General features: G+C 31.7%; 2 protein-coding genes across 4 annotated transcripts in view; both read left to right on the forward strand.

The window, feature by feature from the left end:
- Window positions 1-17,458, forward strand: part of LOC144841595 (rho GTPase-activating protein 18-like) — a 40,794-nt gene extending 23,336 nt beyond the window's left edge. For 2 of the 3 annotated variants that reach the window (XM_078698032.1, XM_078698034.1), the window contains 12 exons: window positions 3,509-3,580; window positions 4,032-4,200; window positions 5,851-5,942; window positions 11,649-11,726; window positions 12,973-13,132; window positions 13,377-13,459; window positions 13,810-14,016; window positions 14,219-14,293; window positions 15,669-15,725; window positions 16,183-16,379; window positions 16,818-16,903; window positions 17,276-17,458. In XM_078698032.1, coding sequence (XP_078554158.1) covers window positions 3,509-3,580; window positions 4,032-4,200; window positions 5,851-5,942; window positions 11,649-11,726; window positions 12,973-13,132; window positions 13,377-13,459; window positions 13,810-14,016; window positions 14,219-14,293; window positions 15,669-15,725; window positions 16,183-16,379; window positions 16,818-16,903; window positions 17,276-17,367 — 1,368 coding nt within the window. In that variant the 3' untranslated portion in view covers window positions 17,368-17,458. The remainder of the gene's footprint in view (window positions 1-3,508; window positions 3,581-4,031; window positions 4,201-5,850; window positions 5,943-11,648; window positions 11,727-12,972; window positions 13,133-13,376; window positions 13,460-13,809; window positions 14,017-14,218; window positions 14,294-15,668; window positions 15,726-16,182; window positions 16,380-16,817; window positions 16,904-17,275) is intronic. The other variant, XM_078698033.1, reaches the window with a different exon arrangement.
- The window catches only part of LOC144841618 (uncharacterized), a 136,042-nt gene that overhangs the window by 86,324 nt on the left and 29,394 nt on the right, over window positions 1-20,324 (forward strand). The window lies entirely within an intron of this gene.

Raw genomic sequence — 20,324 nt, forward strand, 5'->3', positions numbered from 1 at the left:
CGGCATGTTACTACCCTATCACACATTTTTGTCAAACTAGTTTGATGGTGTAGACAGAGCTTTAGACATAATTATGGTTTTCACAGTTTTCATTTAATAATGATGTCATTGTAACGTAGAAGAGCATCTATGTTTTGAAAAAAAACAAGTCATAAATTCTGTAATATATATTTCAGTTTTAATACTGTATAAAAAATATTTATTCTTCATCATGGTCATAATGTAGTTTAATTATTTAAAATGATGTAAGGAAATTATTATTATTTAATGTGATTTTTTTCTTTATGTAAAAACATGAAAAACCATGCATTTTTTGTAAATAATGTGTTATTGTTTAAACAAAGACAAAAGGACATTTGTTTTCAATAATACCATTTCCTTAGGTCAAACCTGTGATAATGTTTTTATCTATAAAATTGTTTTCTTTTGTTCTGTAGTCCCACATGGATAGAAATGTCTGGTACGAATTGATTTACAAAACAGTCACAGAGAATAAATTCATCAAAAAGTATAAAATCGGGGAAAAAATTCATTCAAATTTTGTTTTTCGTTATTTGAGAATAATTTAGGGAAACAGATTTTGATATTTTCATACATTTTACATTTTCAGTGAAACAAACAAATTTTTTTTTTCATGCTTTTATCACATAATATTGTAAAAATAAGAAAATCGTTGTAGTGATATTTAGTAGATAGTAGGATAATGCTCACTTGAAGTCTACTATATCTTGGACAATTGACCAATCACAATAAAAAATTTAGATGATCATCATGCCGTGATTGGTCAAATTATTTTCTTTGTGCTTTACGTCCTTGCCCGTCCCAGTGGCAACCAAGTTTAACACTACAATCTTTATCATTTACAAAAATATTCCAAATTTTTCCAATATCATTATATAAGACCAGAAGTAACCATGCAATGGTCACTAGTCTGTGTTATATTATACAGTAGATATGTAGATGGTTTAAAATATTGTCCATTGATATTGATAAGGAATTTTCTCTTTAATTCAACTACTGTACTGTAGAATCTCCTCATTTAAGCCATTCCTATTCAGGGGACACTTTCTCATGAAATGAACAAGCGGAAATGTATTTTTCAACACTACATCATAATAATATACGAGGGGAGGGAATACTTTGTTTGGCCCAGAATGGGGTTCTACTCTATACTGCTGACAAGGCAGTTTTTAAATCAAAACTATCAAAACATTTGAAAATATGAAAACGCATTATAGATATTTACAAGGCTACACTGAATGAAATGGAGAAACAAACAGGAGATGACGACAATCTGTATTTGAGTATAAGGAGCAGTACAAATACAGAATATGAATGCTGTTGAATTATATAAAACGCTTTCGGTTCCTGGAACTGTTATTGTTACAGTATAAGGACACTGTGTTTGTTATTGCCGTTTTAAATAACATCTTTAGTATTTCATGCAATGTCGATTTACCGTGGTTCCTGTTATAATTACAAATTAATATCTCATTGAATTCACTGTCATAACAACTTTGCATTTATAGTGTACTTTGAATATTGTCCTTAGCAGATTGTGAAATGCTTGTTTTTAGCAAGGGTTTTTACCTTCCGGGAGGGTTAATCTCGTCATTGGGTTTGCGAAATGATATTTAAAAAATAAAATAGAAATTTAATTGATATAATATAATTTACTGATATAATGACAACAAAAATAAAAAAGACTATGAAGAGTATATTTCTCGTCAGTGCCACTTTTCGATAGCTTTACAGCAAGTTATTTTTTGTGTAAAAAAAAAGTGAATGAAAATATCTCCAGGCAGCTGGCGAGAACCATGTAATTTTTGTTATGCAAAAATTGAACTAAAATCAATATCCTAATCATTCTATTTCCCATGGCCTTAGGGAGAGTGCTAGGTTAAATTAAGGTGGTTAGAAGACTGTTACCCAGGTGTACTACTACACACACAGCCACTGATCATAACTGGGCTCTCTGGAAGATCAGTCTTTGACTGAAGAGGCTACCCAGTATAGATAAATAACAAATTCAAAGCTCTGGAATTATAGAGTATTTATAAAATAAGTCGGCATGTTAAATTTTGATTCTCTCTCAACAATCAACAAGTGGATGTATCCAACTCTCGGGGGAGAGCTTCCTAAATTAATCACTTCTGAAACAAATCACTGAGCTGTGTTGCGTACAATTTGTCGGCGTATGTTAGTAGATTTGTCTCCAGAGGTTGTCACCCCCCATATGCATTTCTAAAATGTACAGTAGCCAAGAAACATTCAACGGTTGAAATGTGATCTGGTTTAATTAATTCAAATTATTTTGATTTTTGTGCTGAAGTTTGTAAACTAATGAAAATTCTAAAGTAACTGATAAATGGATCTTTAAAAATTAATCCGGGATCAAGTCAATAATAACCCATATTCAGGGGACACTGTCGGTGTCCCCAAATAATGTAGTTTTTAAAGCAGTACAGTACAATGATATGAATTAATAATACAACAGTCAACCCTGGATTAAATATCACTGCTCTTATATTTCTTACTTAGGAACTAGTATATTTTTTTAGTAGCCTACTGGTTAATAATAGTACTATGGTTTGAATCGGGTGTCTAGAAAACTCAGATCTAGAAAACTCAGATCTCAGATATATCTAAGTTTTCTAGATCCAGAAAACTTGGATATCTTGATCTGAGTTTTTTAGTTTTGTTCTTCAACTAGAAAACTTGGATCATCAAATGGATTGTTTCATTAATTTATAGTCAGAGGGTAGGTTATTTGAAATACTAAGTGTTATAGTAAGTAAGTAATAGCTAAGTGTTTGGATGAGAAACTAAAGTTGTTCCCATAATATGCAATAGGTTGAAATAATATAATTAATTAATTCATATATTTTAATAAATGTTGATTAGATGTATCCTCTATTTAAATTCCCTTCTAATAGGATAATCTAATTGATATCATAATCATCATTTTGACAATAGGATATTGTAAGAATCTAGATATTTAATTATTCCACTCGAATTCTCTAAATTATTGTCACACCAAAGTTAAGACAAGACTTTTATAAAAAAAGTTTTTTGTTATTTTTTTCCATTTAAATTGTTTTATTTATTGTAATTATAGCTAAAGCGTACAAAACAACTGCCAAGTTACTATAAATTATTGTTAAGACATATAATGTTGAAATTTTAAATTCCATTATTTACATGCAGTATTGTAAATATTTTACACACAGGGAACAGATTTGAACTTAGAACTCCTGAATTAAGTACTACTGCTAAGCTAAAGTGCCACTAATTAATTTATCATCCATGATATGGTTATGTTGTCAGTTACTATGTACAAAATAATGTCAAATATTTTAATGTATTATGTTCAGGTTTTTATTTACAGTAATGTTGTTATCTTATGTGTGGATATTCTTAGGTGCTTCATTGGCATGGTGTGAAGCCTTCCTTGCCAATATTAATATTATTAAATTGTTTATTAATTTTAATTTTATACTTTCAACAGGATCTGGAAACATTAGAAAGTGATTTTAGAAAACAAGAAGAAATTATGAATAGTCTAGCTAGCAATTTACCAGTAAGTACACATATTTATAATAATATTATTGGGTTAATTTTACAATTTTTTTATTTATGGAACCCCTCCCGTTGTTCCTTCTGTGGTAAATAAGTTACTACTCTTGTATGCAGAAAAATCAATGAATAATAATCATTTTTGGTTTTGAGTAAAAACTGAACAAATGAATGACAATGGTTTCTGATGAGGTATAGAAACCAAACTTCTGATGGTTTCAAGGCCTGATTTGATATAAAACAAATTACAACTAAGGGACACATTTGGACCCACAAAATATCTTCATAATAAAGGATTTCCCCATAGTGTTATAATATAATAAACCTCCCCATATTCATTTCACATAAAAGTTTTCTCCTGTGATAAGCGTGTCCCCTGAATAGGAATGTCCCGTTCCACTGTAATTCCATATTATTTCAATAATATAATAAACATGTTTTTCGTCTAATTGCAGAATATCACATTAGCACGTGACAAATGCGGTTTAACGCCTATCAACTTTCTTGAGCAGAAAGACAGGTCGAAAGTTCGATCATTAGCACTCATCGAGCTAACGTCTTTGTTTGACAAATATGGCCTGCCTCTACCACATGCAAGAAAACAAAACAGAAAAAAGACTAAGGGTAAACAAAATTAAATTTTGCTTCTAACTGATTTTATTTTTTTTTAACACAAAAGTGTTAAACTGCATTATTTTTCTCATCTTTTATAATATGATGATGAAATGAATTAGCAGGTAATACTAGTAAGAGTGTTGTGTCTTCTTTATGTGGCAAAAAAAGGTGACATGCCCATATATGGACATGATGACATTATATCACTACCATATTTGGGGATATCACTACCATACATCATATTTTTGTTGTCAAACTAGTTGTATTGTATAGACACAGCTTTATTTATTTACATATTCTGTAAATATATTTAATCTCTCCAAATTAAAAGATTAAATTTATCATAATAATAAATATTTTTATTGGAAATACCTCTTTTGCAACAGTGGCATAAAGCAACCATTAGTGCCCCCTGATGATAATTATACAATTACAAAACATATAAGATACAATATTAAAAGTATACAAAGCATTAAAGGGAGGAACCAAACTATCAAAAAGAAAAATAAGTTGCCAGGATAACAACTATAAACACCCATCTTGATTGGCATTTTTCTACAATCTTTGTTATCATGATTGACAGTGGGTATTACTGCGTAATAGGGATTAGATCATTTAATTGATTTGTTGGCATTCGCTGTACTAAAATCAACGTTTAGATTAGCACATCCAAAAATAATCAGGTGTTGGCACATTTGTATAAGTCCTGTTTATTTAGATGTAGAAGAGACGTTTACTATATTATAACTTTAAAATAACAACAAAAAAGATTTTGGGAACCATCATTCACTGTATTAAAATCAACGTTCTGTTTATTTTTAATTGATATTTTAGCCTTTTACTATTACATTTCTAAGTTACGTTCAAATATTTAATAATGTGTAAAACGAAAAATGTATACCTTTGCTTGATATACAGTATAAAAAAATATATAATTTACACAGACAAGCAGTAACGGTAAGCGGAAAAACGTGTAGCTTAATTGTGCCACATAGAATCTGTATCTATCCGCTATGGATTCTATATTTTTATTACCATTACCACTTGTCTGTGTAAATTGGCCTTAAACATCCTAGCATTAGACCAATCACGGAGGTATCTCCAGGAACCAATATGGCTTTCATATTATTGAAAACTATTATATTCAGTGTAGTTAAAGATTAACATTTTATATATATATATTTTTGTACCAAATACGATAAACATACTAAATGTGGAGATGATTTAGATGTGGAAATGATGCCACTTCTTGTCCGGAGGCCTATCATTGAGAAAAATTAAAGTTAATTACTTGTACCACAGCATTCACGGCAGAAATTACCCACCCAAGATTATCACTTCCAAAACGACATTATCCTGTCCTTCTTCATCATATCAATTATTACATTCTTAGACGGCAATCTGCTTCGTATTCAGACTTGCGACGATGGGTAAAATTGTTGGTAGTTTGCGGTATGAAATGGGTCAATGTTTTCAAATTAAGTTCAAGGAGATATGTTACGTTAAGGTACAAATTATGTCAGAAACATTGTTATGTGTTTCGAAATTGTAGTTTGACAGTACCTTTCAAACTAGTTTATTTTAATATTTTTAAATGTACATGCATCAGATTTGCACAAATAACAATTGCATACGATTTTGTTGTTTTTTTTTCTGTAGAAAATGGCATTTTTGGAGTACCACTGAACGTGTTAATAGAAAATGACAAAAAATTGAAACCAAATGTTAGGGTACCACTATTCTTACAACAGGTATGTTTTTTTGTTTATGTTCATTTTATTTTACTTTTTTCATCAATGAATTTTGTGAAAAAATTGTTTATATACAATTTATTGCATTTAGTGCATAAATATAGAACTAGAAAAAAAAGTTGATTATTTCATGTTTGAATAAGAAGATGAGAAAGAAGAACGGTTTTGGTCAGGAAATTTTTCGGAATGAAAAGAGGATAGGCAGTTTGAGTTAGCTAGCTGTCATTCCAACATTTTTCCATTTTCATGCTTTTATTTGTTATTTCATATCCAGCATTTTATCTGTTTAAAATGTGTTACCTATATTGTATTGTAATCTTAAGACTATTTGTACCAATACATTTATTATGCAACTATTATTGTAGCCAAATAGTCTTGAGATTTATTTATGAACGAAGATGAAGAGCCTCTAAATGCAATGGATATGCCTATATACAGACACACCCTATTCATAGTAAATTTGTGTCATTATGGCCATTAATGAATATTCATAAGTTATTCTCTAGTATTATATGACCTTCTTGGTTTATAGCATTTTTTGACAGTGGTTAATCTTGTTGACCAGGGTAGACAATTCTGTCCCACTGAAAGGATGTTAGTTGTGGCCGTCTTTCTGGTCATTTTCGGTAACGCAATAGAATAACAGGATAGCCAAGTTTAACCCCTGTAATTGGGCCCACCTTGAGATGGTACACTTTAGACATGCTTGCCTTTGTCTCTTGTGTTTGTGTGAATAAAAGGAAGTTCGCAATGACAATGACAGTGTATGGCAGAAGATTTCAATATGGTGGTCTCTAATGGTGACATCATTGACTGGTTTAATTTGTATTTTATTATAATTTACAAACTCAAACAATTTGTGGTGTGACATTTTAAATAGGTCAATGTCTGCAACTAATTGTAAATTGATTTGTGAAATTTGATACAAATGATTGTATTTAAATACTACAGTATTGTTTCTAATCGTATGAGAAGAGCATGTGGCACGTTGTGGACATTGGACATAGAGACCAACGTTTGTCGCAGTTGCTTGTGTTCTTAGGCAAAACAGTTAGCTTCTCTTCACCCAGGTGTTAATAAGAACCTGGTTGGGAGAAACACCATTGCGCTGGTTACTGGAGCTTTCCATACCATAGACCACAGTAAGGGGTCTGTCACACCTGTTTCATTTTCACAACAACCCATGCGGCTATGCACCAAACAATACTGTGCTGGAACAGATGTAAAAGACCCTTAATAAAGTGCTTAAAAACCTGAGTATTGAGGGCTATATAACATTGACATTATTATTAATTGTTTATGTTTATAGAGAAAACACTACATATATTTCTTTTATATTAGACCTACCTAAATTGTAACCATCACTCATAGATTTAGAGAATCAATTTTTGCAAAATTGCAAAATTAACTTTTCAGCCTTGATCGTATAATTAAACTTCCGAAAGATATATAAGGCATGTTTTTTTCTATGTGGAATGTCATATCAAATTTCAGGAGGAAGTTAAAAATTAGTTAATGTGCTATTAAAAAGTACAGTAAACTATAAACCAGGATAATATTAAACCTAAACAAATGTGACATCACAAACGAAAACAAGATGATCAGAAGACCATGAAATTTTCAAATTTAATTATAGTTATTTTGCAATGTTGTCTACTAATTTCCAGAACCATTGCCAAATTATATTACATGTTAAGATTTGTAATTTAACACAGTTTTCAACAGATTTATGGATTGCAACAAGTAAAGTAGTAGGTTTGCTCAAACTTCCTTGTTACCTTTTAGAATGACCCCTCCCCCTCCATCCCCCAACCCCCAACCCAATGAGGTTTATTTACCAATATAAGTTTTGCTTCATCTAATTTCCCAATCTATTAAACTGTATCTCACGACGGTCTTATGATTTAAAATAATACACAGGAGACATTCAAACACACTCATACAACAAAAAACATAGCTAATTAATTATGAGTGGGTTTATTAACAGTGGTAATTAGCTCATAGGATACTGAACCTAAAGTACTTTGAAATTCATTCAATTTGACTTGTAGAGAAGTTTGTGGTTGATTTGACACCCGGCTCCAGATTCAAAGAGACATCCACACACAGAACAATGTCAAGTGCTATTTGAGTGAGGGTAGTACAGTATGATTTTTTTTAAATAATATACTGAAATAAAGCTGCAGCTGTAGAGTATCCCAAACCTAAGACGTTTGGAATGAGCAAAATGTCTTATTTCTGAAAAGTCTGGTAAAAATTCAGTTTTAAGTTTATGGAATTATTATTTTATATTTTTACGTATTTTATTTATTTTGCCTAAAAACACATATAAATAAACTATAATACAATGGAAAAAAAACCAAATACAACCAGGCAGAGACAGGAGTTCTAAAAATTGAACTTAATCACTTCCTGGTAGGGTTCCAAATGTACTGTTTGAAGATAAATCAAATTGAGTAATATTAAAAATTATGTTTACATGCAATAATAATAGAAATATAATAATTGGATTGTAAATTTACAATGACAAAACAGTTTTGTAGTAAAATGATGTTAAAATTAAACAATTCTGTCAGTTGATAATTTTAATGTGGTGCCTGTCACCAATTTCGCCAAATTCTCACTTTGACTGCATTTTGTTATTACGGGTAAAACGTTTCAAATGTAACCATTACTAATTAAACTTTGATTTTAATTGTTCCTGTGTTCGTAAATTTTGTGGTGAGAATTTGTCGAAATTTCCACAAACTTGTACCTGGTTTTCATCTGGCTATCCCCAGTGTGTACTTTTATAGGAGTTGCAATGACTATAGCATTCATCTGGATTGTATCCTTCTAACTCAGGATAAACTTTATGTGATATGTAGACAGACACCAACACTTTGAATAAACAAGTGTAATCAGCTTATATCCCATACTGATATTGAGCCAATTTTAATTTTAATTGAATTAAGTGAATGCATAAGGAACAATGACAATTATTTTTAAATATAGTATACATATATATATCTTATACAATCATATCATTATAGACGTATTGTCAAAAACATGAAAAATCACATGATTGCGGGGCGCCCTCGCAATCATCTTTTGACAGCGTGAGCATCTCATCCTCTTCACCTCACGCTGTCAACAGATTACCACGCCAGTTTTTGGCTAAGTAAAATAATTTTCACTTTTACATTTACCAGTTCATTTTATCCTCATACACTTATAGGCTGTGTGTACTCACACAATATACTTACTGGAATTTATCTAACACCTTATCTTACCCCCATTTTGTTCGATTTTTCGTACTTTACTGTAATTATGTTGTCTGGTTGTGTCCTAGGCTCAACTCATTCGTGTCCGGTTTGAGCGAAAGCCTCGCTTTCCATCACGGCTTGGGTAATTCGTCCGACTCCATTCTTGGTTCACATTGACCTTTGCCTGACTTCCGAATCAGTCATCACTATGATAATAGTCTTCTTTGGGGGGTGCCCGGCCTAAAGATAAACGACCTAACTAATTTTGTAAATCAAGTGGCAACATTCAAGCCAGATATTTTGATAATCGACCTCGGATCGAATGACCTAGTTAAAAAGTAAGGTCTGCTTTAATGCACGGAGCCTCACATGCTAACTTATGGCATTAAATAACAACAATCTTATTATCTGTTACTACTACTACTACTGTAACCTAAGTTATTCACTTTTAACGACAAAAAAAGGACAGCAATAAGGATCTGGCTCATAAAAAAGACTAATAAACAGTTAAATTCTACAAAAACTCATTGACTTCCAGTTAACTATTTAAATAAATTGAATGCATTTTGTTTAAAAATTTAAATTACTACAAAGATATTTCAACTTGTGTGCTTTTTGTTCACCTTGATAGAGGGAAGTCTATAAAGTGGAAAATTCAGTATTTAATGTGCATTCATAATTCTATTATCTATATCTATATAATTCGAAGGTTTTTATTACTGGGCGATTATTTAGTATATTATTTTTGTTGAAGTTGACATTTTTTGTGTCAATTATTTTTAATTGTCCTATCAATTTGTTCAGCCGCAGATGTCAGGTGTGGGGTTTTTTTTTTGGCGCACACAGATAAAATGTTTGCAATAGGATGTCATTCATTATTTATAGTTTTTTTTTCCAGAAAACAATCAAACTTCATTAAATAGACATTCATAATCAAAACATCTATAAAATCCAAGCTGACTAACCAGGTGGTTTAGAGTCGGTAAAGTATTAAAATTAAACAAACATACATTAACAACTTCCCATAGTCCATCATCAACATGGTCAAATGAAGTACCGAATGACTTCACTAACGCATTTCCACTTACTTTTCTGGAACTGATTTACAAACCGCATTAAAATAGTTTCTATAGCTAATTAAAGCTTCTCTACTATTGGCTTGGTTTGGTGGTGTGGAAACTGCTTTCGCGTCCAATATCCTTTATGAAGGTTTTACAAACGGGTATGTTGTTTGATGTCATGAACTTTTGATTTGGTTCGTGAAGTGATTGTTAATTTGGACTTACCGTAGGGATTGCATTTAATGACAGCACTTTGTTTTAGTGCTACCGTGAATCTTGTTCGTAGTGGCTCTGTTGTTTTAATACTACGCTAATGCTCTGTCTACACTATCAAACTTTATGTGACAAAAAAATGTGATGTGCCCACACATAGACATGATGACGTCATATCACTACCATATTTAGGCATATCACTACCGTATTTAGGCACATCACACTTATTTTGTCAAACTGTAGACGGAATATAATAGGAGCTGTGTCAATATTATGGTACTGCAGTTACTGCAGTAACTACATACTTTACTGCCAGAACCTTTGTTTTTAATTTGTTTCAAAGTTTATGAGGCCGTTTAAGAAGGTGTGTATGATTACCCCTTAAAACTTTCTAAATATTGCATAAACTACTTAGTTAGAGTAAACAAAATGGAGAACAATTTTGAATGGTCTTTTTCAGTGTATTATAGATAATAGTCTTTTAATCATTGCCTTCTTTTCAACTTTCACCATCACAATTTTAGACCGAGGCTAATTCATTTATAGGTTAATTAAGGTTTATAAATATTTATGTCAGCCAACACTTAGTTTCGGCTAACACAGACCCATATTTCCCTTGTGTCATATGATTACTGATAGAAAGTGTCCATTCAGTGTAGTTTCTAACACGTTTCCTTGATAAAAACATTCTTAATCAGTAAAGCGGCACAGATAGATAAGCGTCTTCCTTTAGCTGCATTAAACTTGTATAATAGCCTGGAGCTAGCCTGGGGTTCTGTGAATTCAAAGGCCCGCCGTAATTGAGATTGCACCGCAAATCACCCAACACCTGTACCATGTTACCTGTTTTGATCAGTTAAGAAACGCAGTGATCGCACCAAAGTAATTTGATAACTTTTCGGGTTTGCACTTCTGCACTGTCATTACCTTTCTTACAGGTATACACCCTGTTTTGAAGATAGGAAATTAGAGGTTGGTGATTTATTACTGTAGGTTTAGTTTTCGAATTTGTGTGGTAAGGAACCATGTGGATGGTTGTACAGTTTTTTTGTGGTAAACATGGCCGCCTTCTAATTCAAAGGTCTTATGTTCAAATCTTGAGCCGGTTTTTTGATTATTATTTAATTTACTGTATATATCATATCAAAGTTATTGTCTAAAGTGTTTTTTCTTTATCATTTTTTCAGTTAATTTCCAAATTAGAAGAGAAAGCTTTAACAGATGAAGGTGTACTTAGGGTGCCAGGGTCAGCTGCAAGAATCAGGGTGAGTATCTGACATTATAAAACTTTCATCTTGGTACAGTAGTAGCCATAACCAAAATATATTGCTGAATATTATGAAATATAAAATTAAGAAGGTTTATGATTTTCATTGTAGTGTTCTGTCTACTAATACTAGTACTGGAATGTAATTATATTTGATCAATAAACAACATTAACAATTTTATACTTTTATTCTGTCTCTTTGTGTCCATCACACGTGTGTATCTCTACCTGTATGTTTCTATCTCCTGCCTTCTCGGTTTATTATAACGGTTTGTCACAATACTACATTCATCATCATCATTATATTATCATCATAATCGTAATAATTATATTATATATAATATTGTCAGTATCATATTTAATCACCAGCATTATGGCCATAATGTTAATCTAAATCATCAACTCAAAAGATATCAATGTCAAAAATATAATAAACAATATTATGCCATAATCATCACTGTCATAATTATATTAAAGGTTGTAAAAGATTTAAAGTAATGAAAATAAGGAAATTATCAATAGTTTTAATAATTCATTTAATCTGGTATTTTCATCCATATATTAGGACGGAACATTTATCACTTGAATGACTGAATCATACCACTTAAAAATGTAGCAAAAGAGATGATATAATGACTCAATTGCTAACACACTGGCAATAAGACAATAACAAATTGTCTACCAAATCCTATGCCCTCCTATCTAACACACCTGTGTGCCATTTTCCCTTGCTTTTGGTCTAACAAAGATGTTTAATCTGTAACATTCAAGGGCATACAAACCTTACCCATGGGCATAGTGTACAGTTTTCTGCAAACATGTATACTAGCAGTACGTGTTTTAAAACATAGTTCTTTGTACTCTGCGGATTTACCACTCAAATTGATGGTTTCCGTAATTGCAGGCTATGCAATAATTATCAGCCTGTCCCAATTTGTGAACTTCCTCTCCAAGTCTCATCTTGTTAGTTGTTAGATTGTTAGTCATGTGACTGCAGTAAATATCTTGATGCAATGCATTGAACAAGTAGAAAGAATTGTTGATTTAAAGTAACATTACTGTTAGTTGTTAGATGTGTCATATGACTACAAGTAAACCAATCACCTACTTGTAAAACTACTTGTTAGACAGTATGACCACAAAGTATATCAGTATTGTACATTGAAAAATAAAAAGTAAATACTTTTTTGTTTTAATAAATATCTATATTTATTTTTTTATTATTATTTATTTATGTTTTGCAGGTTCTTAAACAAGATATTGAGGAAAATTTCTATGATGGCAAATTTAATTTTGATGAAATCCGAGTGAACGACATGGTAGGGCTTCTGAAACAATTCTTGCGAGAACTACCGACACCAATTCTGATGATGGAGTACATAAGTGGATTTGCTCAAATAGAACGTAAGATGTGTTTACAATAAATGAAAATAATCTGGATATCATGAAATTAATGTGCCTAAGATTTATTGATCGATCATAACAAGTATAAGTAAATAAAAATCTGCCAAACGCTATCAGTCGTGACTAAACCAAATTATGTAACTTAAGCTTGTAAGCCTGTGAGTACGCCACGGTCTGCTTAGTTCTGAGCTCTCAACAAACAAGCAGTATTAATATTAACTAATATTTATTTTCTTTATTAAAGGAATTCCTGATAGAAAACGCCAGTTACAGTGTCTAAATCTTCTTATTCTTGTTTTATCTGATGTTCATAGGGCTACATTAAAGGTAAGGTTAATTAAATCCATTTGTAAAAGCAGAATTGTTTATGAAAGTAGTGAAGTCCCATATTCAGTCTGAACGTAGGGAAATGAGCTGTTAGGAGGTGGTACTAAGCCTTATGTGGTAGTGGTAGCCAGTTCCTTTCCATACCAACGACCAGGTAGGCCTACTGATTTACAGCTGAGTAGATTGAGAGTTACCCTTGGAATTGATTGATCTTTCGGTATGATAGCCAAAATGTCACTTTTATAGTATATTGTAATAAAGTTGCCTGTAATGGTGTTTTGAATGTTAGTTAAATGTAATGAAGTCCAATTTACCGATGATTCTAATTCAATTTGTTTATCATCTTCCAGTTGTTACTTCAGTTTTTAAGTAAAGTAGTCGCAAATGAGAGGCATAACAAGATGACCTTAAATAACGTTGCAATGATCATGGCGCCAAATCTGTTCACCGCAAAAGCTTCGCACAAGAAATCTCCGGTCTTTGATGAGTTGTATATGGCAGCGGGAATTTCCAACGTGATGCGAATGCTCATCCGGTATCATCATATCTTATGGGTCGTAAGTATTTTTTATTGTGTACAAATTAAAAATCAAATTGTTAACATTTTTCCTAATTTAAACCTCACTTGATGATCTTTAAAAAATAAAAAAGAAAATAGCTTTAAAATAAATACAATGTTTTGATAGATAATAGTAGTAATCATATGTTTCTTATATGTACATTACTTTCATGAAAAATACATATGTGATCTTGTATTAGGTTCCAACTAAGATGTTACTACAAGTTAGGAAGATTTATGAAGCTGAGACAAGGAAATCTAAAGATAGTAAATCAGTAAGTATTTTTTTTATTATACCTTTAGAATTTTAACTGAAAGAGGAAATAATAATTAAGAATATTAATTAAGCATGCATATGCCTTTAGATATAGGGCTCAAAACAAGTGTTAAGTTTATCCTTAATGTATATTTGTTAATACACCAGGAACCAAGTAATTAAAGTACTTGTTAACATGCTTGCCTTTCTATGGTCCAGACCCAGGGTTGTAACTCACAACTCTTTTACTCCACGCCCTAAGCCTCACATGAGGCAATGTTGTTTATCTGTCCTGTAAATGACGAGAAATTTGCTGTTAGAAGTGTAAAGCTCTGTCTACACTATCAAACTAGTTTGACAAAAAACATGTGCCCAAATATGGTAGTGATATTCCTAAATATGGTAGTGATCATCTTGTCCATATATGGGCACATCAAATTTTGTTGTCACATTAAGTTTGATAGTGTAGACAGAGCTTTTAGAAATCTCACCTCACTCTGTTGCTACCCTGAACACTATGAAAGGAATAGCATACATAGTTCCTATCTCTCCACAGATGAGCAAGTGCTCAGAGACAGAGGACAAGATAATGGCACCCCAAAGATATTTTACATGTTAACAAATTTCAGTAAAATCGTTAAAAGCCATTGTGGATTTACAAATATTATAAATGATACGTGATAACTCACAAATTAGTTCAGATTATAAGCTATTAGCTATACTCATAAATTCACTTTACACATGAGGTTATTGCCCCTTAGTGCATATTTATGCATTCATTAACTAATAATACAGTAAAAAATCTTGTTTTATTAAACTTTTCTCATTCTACTAATTGATGCTAGTAATTAAATACAAGCTTTATGAGCTATAAACTAAGCTATTACCAAGCCAATGGCGTTAAAAGATTTACATGGCGGGTAAAGTTTTCCAAAATATAGTTAAATTGAGAATTTATCTTTGATGTTTTGTTTGAAATGCTATATCATACCTTTATCACAAGAATTTGTCAATGTTTGGGTTGTTATTCTATAGCATAACTATAGCGTAACAAACTGCTATAGCATAACTATAGCAAAACTATAGCGTACAACCTGCTATAGCATGAAACAAAACAAAATGTTGAGACAGATCAAACTAAACTAATATGCATTAAGCTCTGTCTATACTATCAAACTTTATGTGACAAGAAAATATGATATATCATATATGGACATGATGATGTCATATCACTACTATATTTGGGCATATCACTACCATATTTGAGCACATCAGACTAGTTAGGTAGTATAGACAGAGCTTAACATCCAAAATTTCAACTATTTTCCTTTTTGTAATGCAAACCTTATGTTGGTATATTAGCATAAATTTAATACTTTGCTTATTTGTTTTAGGTAATGACATTATTTAAAGGTAGAGGGAAAGGTGACAAGAAGATGAGCCAATATGAGGTAAGGCTCTCAAACCTGAAGTATAGATTGATGAGACACTTTCTATAATACATGTATACATTTTTAGTGCATGTACATGTACTCATTTCCAGATACTGGATATATAATATATATTATCTGAAACTCACTTAGCCCAAATGTACATCCAACTGATATAGTGCTTGTGATTCAATTCAATATAATATTTATTTTTATTATTTATTACTCACTTTTGTGTGTACAATGATGGAATAGAAAAAAGGGAATAGTACATATACTGTATTAACTTTTAAATAAAGCAGGAAAAATGTAGCAGGATCCAAGAAATATATTAGATCTTTACACCGGGCAAGAGACAAGGGGTACAATTGGACATGGAACCGATACAAAGAAAAATGGATAAAACATGAAAAATCATTTAAAATAGTTATTTTTTATAGTTTAATAACATGATGAAATTTCATGTATTTTCTTTCAGGAAGATGCAAAGGATGGTGTTATACGTGTGAGGGCGCCAGAATTTACAAAGATTTGTACGACGGTACAACTGAGTGAGAAAACAACAGCCGGAGATATAGTAGCCAAGTTTATCCGCGATGCAGAACCTATTATAACGCTTCCAACAAGGCGGCCAAGCCAAACAAAATACGAAAAGAAAGCAGCAACGTTACAAAGGTAAAAATCTGAAAATTAATTTAATATAAATATTAATATAATATTCTGTGTGTTTGACTTAATGCAAGACATAAACAAAAGTGCTCGATACAAAAGCAGAGCAAAATAAATGAATCAGGTGCTTGGGTCTGAGTCAGAGCCTACCACCTGAAGAGTGATTTTTATCACCATCATGAAACAGTCAGTAATATGCAAATCTTCTCGGATAAGGACTATGTCCAGTGTACACATATTGCTCATGTGCACTTTAAAGAACCTAGTGAATCTTTCGAGACGAGTAGAGTGTAATCCCGGTGTACTAGTTCACACATTGGATTCTTGTGTTGGAATTTTGTCTAAATAAGAGCATGTGATTATGCTTGGTCACATACAGTATTTTGTTGAATGTTTTTCAATTTAATAATGTTGTATAATTGTTATAATTTACATTTATTTCAGTAGGCAGCCTTCAATTGATGATTGTGGAGTCGGTAACATTATGTACAAAAATAAATTCTACCTTTATGAAATAGGAGGAAACCTATGTAAGTAGTTTTATGTTATTTAAGGCTGTGTTCACATTGAGCTGGGAGCCTTGAAATCATTTCAGATTCCTACAAATGGTACATGTATCCGGTCTCAATATGAACATAGCTTTAGTCCTACAATATTAGTATCGATTGGAGCAAGGAAGTACTCTTACCCATTCGCACAAATCAAAAGCTCCTTATTAACAAAAGCAGTATCGACATAAAGCCAATGACTACTGTCAATGAAGAAGATTGTGTTTAAAGGGGCTGTCCGGGCACCCATATAAATGAAATAACCACAAACCCACCTATAAACTATTGGTTGTTTACTCAATGTAACATGTTGTCTGCTCTTCATAAATATTATCCCTTAATTTTTTTTTTTAGGTGGACGATGTCTTGATCCTGAAACTGATATGTTAACAATAGTAAAAATAAATCCGACAGCAGAATGGATCATAAAATCACGGCACACATAGTTCAAATATCAAATGTTATTGACAATATAAACTCAAGCCAATCACAGAGAGTGACCAAGAAATCTAGTGGCATTAAAGATTATATACAATGTGTTGTGGTTGGCACCTTATTCATTATAGTACTGTACAAGCAAATCTACTGTTTTCCATTAACAGCTTGTACAAATGGAACTGTATAAACCTCTGACCTCAAAGAGTGAGAATTGGTTTACACTAACTTCAATTATATAAATGGGCTGAATAGCCAGTTTATGAACAGTAATAATACTGTTTAATGTGGTATTATCAGAATTCTCTGTATTATTATTGTCTACCGACATTTAATACAGTATAGTATTTAATTATTGACCATTAATATGGTTAATTTAAATTAAAATTAAGAAAATATTGATGGTACTAATCTATGTAAGGTGAGATTGGTCCACTTCATTTACATCCTCTATTTAATTTTTAAGGGTATGGATTTTTAATGACTATTTTTTATTCCTGAATGTAAATACAAAAACACAACACTCATTCCATTTTGGTTTTAAATACCGTAATTAAAAAGAGAGAATCTTTAATATAGGATAAAGCAGTGTATTATCTCTAAAACCACAGTCAAGAGTGTGAGTTTTTAGCTGTTGGGATCACATTAAAAGCCAGTAAAACATTTGAGGAAGGTCTACAAAAAGCACAAGGCATACATACACATGCCATAAAAAGGACTGTGTAGAAACCACAAAGTACTACGAGACAACATCGGAAAGGCATAAAACACCACAAATAGTACTTACAAATATTCACTAGAAAAAACTACAAATATTCAAAAGAAAGGCCTAAAAAATATATTAGAAAGACCTGGGAAATTACACCAGAAAGGAACACATATAGACACCAGAAAGACCCAAATAAAGACACCGGAAAGACCCAAATAAAGACACCGGAAAGGCCTTATGAAAGACACCAGAAAAGACTTTGGAAAGATACCAGAAAGGTCTTTGAAAGACACCAGAAATGTCTACAAAAAGACACCATAAAGGCTTAAGAAAAGTTACCAGAAATGCCCACGAAACGATACCAAAAGGCCTATGAAAGACACCAAAAAGGCCTTTTGGAAAGACACCAAAAAGGCCTTTTGGAAAGACACCAGAAAGGTCTACGAAAAGACTCAACTGAAAAGCACCAGCAAGGCTTAAGAAAGGTTACCAGAAAGGCCTACAAAAAGGCACCAGCAAGGATACAGTGGATCTTGTCAGAATGTGTTCTATTCTGTTTTCTCTGTAGCATGTAAATTCATAGGTGGTCCAATAGTGTCTTACACAGCCATTTATGTGCAGCAGCTGATTTCAAAATGTATGCCTATATATAATTTCTTTTATGCCGCCTTTCACACTGCATGCAAGATCCTTTTTTCACACTGCAAGATCCTGTTTTGCCCATACATGAAATCTGGATATTTATAACATCAATGTGCTTAAATTTCTTAGTGTAAATCATCCTTTAGTAATGTGTAGTGTTTTTTCACTACAACACTTTAATTGCTGATCTTTGGTGCTTTTCACCAATGTGAATAGACCTTTACTTATGGTGTTTATGATACTGTATGTTACATAAGTTCAGTGTGAAAGGAGATTATGTGGTTAAAATGTGTGAATAGTTAAACAACTGTATTGTTTGCCATTTGTTTTCTACGATATATTTGTAAAAAATAATGTAAATATTGTATTAATCTTCTGGAAAATAAGTCCCAAAAATGAATTTGTCTTTAAAATAAATTTCTACATAAATTAATTTTACTCACACAGTGTATTAAGTTATATTTATATTTTCTTACATAATTATTAATGAATTTGCAACATCTCCAGATATGAAATTAATTTTCAAAATTAGTATTTATGTTCTAATTACAGTTTCAGATTTATATATGGTGGTATACGAATTGTTAAATGAAAACAAATATTTATATAGAATTTATTTTTAAAGAATAGTTTTTTGTGGTTAGTGGTCCAAATAGATGTCAAAGTCCTTGTTGAAATGGTAATTTTTCGTCTTCATAATGTGGTACATAATTTCTACCAAGTTAATATGGTTCTGTTTATTATACTTTTTTTTTATTAACACAAATGTGTGTGCGTGTTAAAATCTTCTCAGGAAGAAGAAAATAGGCCTAATTATTGTTTCAAATCTGGTATTGTATTATATACCACGACTTGCACAAATGTTGTTATCGTATAGTGTCTTTCTTTAATAAAACAAAGCGTGTGCAATTATTATTTACGGACATCCGATTCTCTGTACAGTATCTCCACATGGAATGATTAGTATCATAGGCAGATTCTGTAATACAGTATCACATGTGATGATATGTTTAGGATTATACCTCCATGAGTCAAGATACAGTACAGAGTTTCTTCTAGTTGTAAACAACCGTATGGAAAGGTATTTCTTCGCAGCGTTTAGTGTTTTATTTTTTTCTTTCAAATATACGGCAATGTCTCGTCCGATTGTCTTTCACGCCTAAGTTGTTTTATTTTAATTTAGCAATAACACTACACACAGATTTGTTTATTATATTCGTCCGTTAAGAATGGCAACGCAAATTGTAAGAAATAAAAATTGAAAATATAACAAGTTTCACGTTGTCTTTTCTGTTCAAGATGTATCGTCTCCCAAAAACGTAAAAAATAAAAATAAAAAATCAGAATTTGAATAGGCCATTTTGCGTTTCCCTTATGTAGAAAAAAAATCACAAATAATTTCACTAGATCAATCAATCAATCAATCAGATTTATATAGCGCCAGTATCCATAGAAATAATGTTCAATAGTCCAAGAGCATTAGGGTTTGACCCGGAAATTTCTGGTAACAAGCTAATTTTTTCAGGAAAGGTCGAGAACTATGATTGGAACATCATACTAAAAGTCCCGAAAAATCCTCCTTGTGCTCTCCGAGAAATCCAAGATGGCGTCCAAAAT

Source organism: Antedon bifida, chromosome 4 (genome assembly GCF_963402885.1).
Source record: "Antedon bifida chromosome 4, ecAntBifi1.1, whole genome shotgun sequence".
Lineage (NCBI taxonomy): Eukaryota > Metazoa > Echinodermata > Crinoidea > Comatulida > Antedonidae > Antedon > Antedon bifida.